Source organism: Cyclopterus lumpus, chromosome 10, assembly GCF_009769545.1.
Source record: "Cyclopterus lumpus isolate fCycLum1 chromosome 10, fCycLum1.pri, whole genome shotgun sequence".
NCBI classification, from domain to species: domain Eukaryota; kingdom Metazoa; phylum Chordata; class Actinopteri; order Perciformes; family Cyclopteridae; genus Cyclopterus; species Cyclopterus lumpus.
Genome location: NC_046975.1, coordinates 24,616,394 through 24,618,893, shown reverse-complemented (window position 1 = coordinate 24,618,893; position 2,500 = coordinate 24,616,394). Strand labels below are relative to the sequence as shown.

Here is a 2,500-nt window from a genome sequence, read left to right as displayed (position 1 = left end):
TTCATCACAATTCAACGAGCTGATCCGACCATGAAGAGCAGCTTTTATAACAACAACAACAATAAAAACCTTGTGAAAGAGGACTGAATGAGGACGTGAACACAATAATAACAGAGAAATCAAGCGCTCCTTCATTTAAACCCACAGTGACAGAAGGTGAGCAGAGAAAGGATAGACCCTCATGGGACCATGAACACGTCTTCATACATCCAGGAACCTTTTGTCGTTCGCTCGCTTTGGAAGAATTAAAAACAAACAAAAAAATAATAATACAAACAGAATATTGAAAAAAAAAAAAACATATTTTTTTCTGGATCCAGAGTTCTTTTTAAGAGGTGGTACATATTAATGAGCCCATAGTCGGTCTATCCCATAATGTGATATTTCATGGTGTCAAACGAAAAAACGGAAAAAAAAAAACAGAAATGGAAAAACACAACCAAAACCCAACAGATGAAAGCAGCTGTTGAATGGTGAGGGGGGGGGGGGAGATCAGTGCAGCTTTTTGGTGTAAGGGTATCGGCTGTGCCAAAACAAGTCCCGGCGCGACTACCACACCTGCTTGGTCCAATAGATGTCCGTGTTGTACGGCGTGTTTGCGTAGTCTCCTACCTGTTTGCTGCTGTATTTGGGCGGGTTGGCCTTGTAGCTGTAATCCGAGTATTGGTCGGAGCCCGTGGAGTTGTTGTCGCCCGTCCCCACGAAGGTGTTGGTGGCGGGGAGGTCCTGGACGGCCTGGTGCTTCTTGGAGGCGGAGGGCGACTGCGGCTGCAGCTGGATGGACGGCAAGGGGGAGTTGGAGCGGTAGTGGCGCCCCAGGTCGGGGCTCCCCGGCGGGTAGTTGAGGGGCAGGTGGATCCTGGGGCTGTCGGTGACGTCCTCGTTGATGTGGTTGAACTGGAGGCCCTTCTGCAGGCCGGCCTCCACGTCCTCCTCCAGCGGCTTCGCCGGTTTGGGGGCCTTCCCCTTCTTGCTCTTCTTCCCCTTGCCGTTTTTGGGGCCCTGCTTGGGCGCGTACAGGTCCTTGCTCTCCTTCTTGCCGGCCTGGTAGCCGCTCTTGGTGTCCTTCTGCAGCCGGTGTCTGATGACAACCACGGCCACGATGACGAGGATCACGCCGGCGATCCCCGCCAGGCTGCCGTACAGGATGTTGCTGCGCTGAGCGAGGGCGTAGTTGGGGTCTCCGGCGATGTCCCGGTCCAGAGGGGTGTAGAGGCTGTGCCCGACCAGCGCCTCGATGAGGGACACGTTGGACTTGGTGTCGTTGACGAACACGTGGACCAGGGCGGTGGTGTGGCGGGGGGGCTTGCCTTTATCGCTGACCCTCACCACCAGGCGGTGCAGCCCGTTGTGCTTGCCGGTGAACTCCTGCACCAGCGTGATCTCGCCGCTGTTCGGCGAGATGTGGAACAGGCCGTACGGGTTCCCCCCCATGATGGTGTAGACCAGCTCGGCGTTGGGTCCGGAGTCGATGTCCTCGGCCTCAACCACCTCCACGCTGGTGTCCGGCGGGGTGACGGGGGACATGTAGGTGTAGGAGGAGTTTGCCGGTTTGGTGACGTAGGGGGCGTTGTCGTTCTCGTCCAGGACGTTGATGGTCACGCCCACGTAGGAGGATCTAGGCGGGTCACCGGCGTCCACGGCCTTCAGGCGGAAGGTGTAGGTGCTCTCTTTCTCGCGGTCGAAGGAGATGCTGGACAGGATCGTCCCCGTGCCGTTCTGGATCACGAACTTCCCGTTGTCCGGTTCCACAAACAGCCTCACGCGGGCGTTCTCGCCCTTGTCGGCGTCGGTGACCGTCACAACGCCGACGGGGTTGAGCGGAGTCATGTTCTCGATGACGGAGAAGCTGTAGATGCTCAGCATGAACTTGGGGTCGTTGTCGTTGCGGTCCAGAACGTTGACCACGACGGTGGAGGTGCCGGTTTTGCTGGGGACGCCTTTGTCCGCCGCGGCCACGCGGAACTCGTAGCGCTCCGTCTCCTCCCGATCCAGCAGGTTCTTCACGCGGATCTCTCCCGTGTCAGCCTCGATGTCAAAGAGCCTGGTGGCCGCGAGGTCGATGATGCTGTACGCCAGCTCTGCGTTGGTGCCGCTGTCCGCGTCCGTCGCCGCGACGTCCAGCACCTTGTCGCCCGGCTGGTTGCCCTCGGCGAAGTCCACCTCGAGCAGCGCGGGGGAAAAGATGGGCGTGTTGTCGTTCATGTCCATGACCTGCACTTTGAGGGAGTTGGAGCTGGACAGCGCCGGGTTCCCAGAATCCACCGCGACTATTTCAATCCTGTAATCCCTGACGCGCTCGTAATCCAGCGGCGTCGTCGTCTGCAGGAAGTACTTCCTCTTCCGATCGTTGGCCGACTCACTGGCGGGCCGGAGCTGGAACGGGACGTCGCCGGCGACCACGCACGTCACCACCGCGTTCTCTCCCTCGTCGCGGTCCGACACCTGGACCAGCGCCACGGGCGTGCCGATAGGCATGTCCTCGGAGATGTTGGCCACG

General features: G+C 58.4%; 1 protein-coding gene across 2 annotated transcripts in view; it reads right to left on the bottom strand.

Annotated features, from left to right (window-relative positions):
- The window catches only part of LOC117737853 (protocadherin-1-like), a 54,558-nt gene that overhangs the window by 34,113 nt on the left and 17,945 nt on the right, over positions 1-2,500 (bottom strand). The window contains exon 3 of one of the 2 annotated variants that reach the window (XM_034544065.1): positions 613-2,500. This exon is cut by the window's right edge and continues 296 nt beyond it. In XM_034544065.1, the coding sequence (XP_034399956.1) occupies positions 613-2,500 (1,888 nt within the window). The other variant, XM_034544064.1, reaches the window with a different exon arrangement.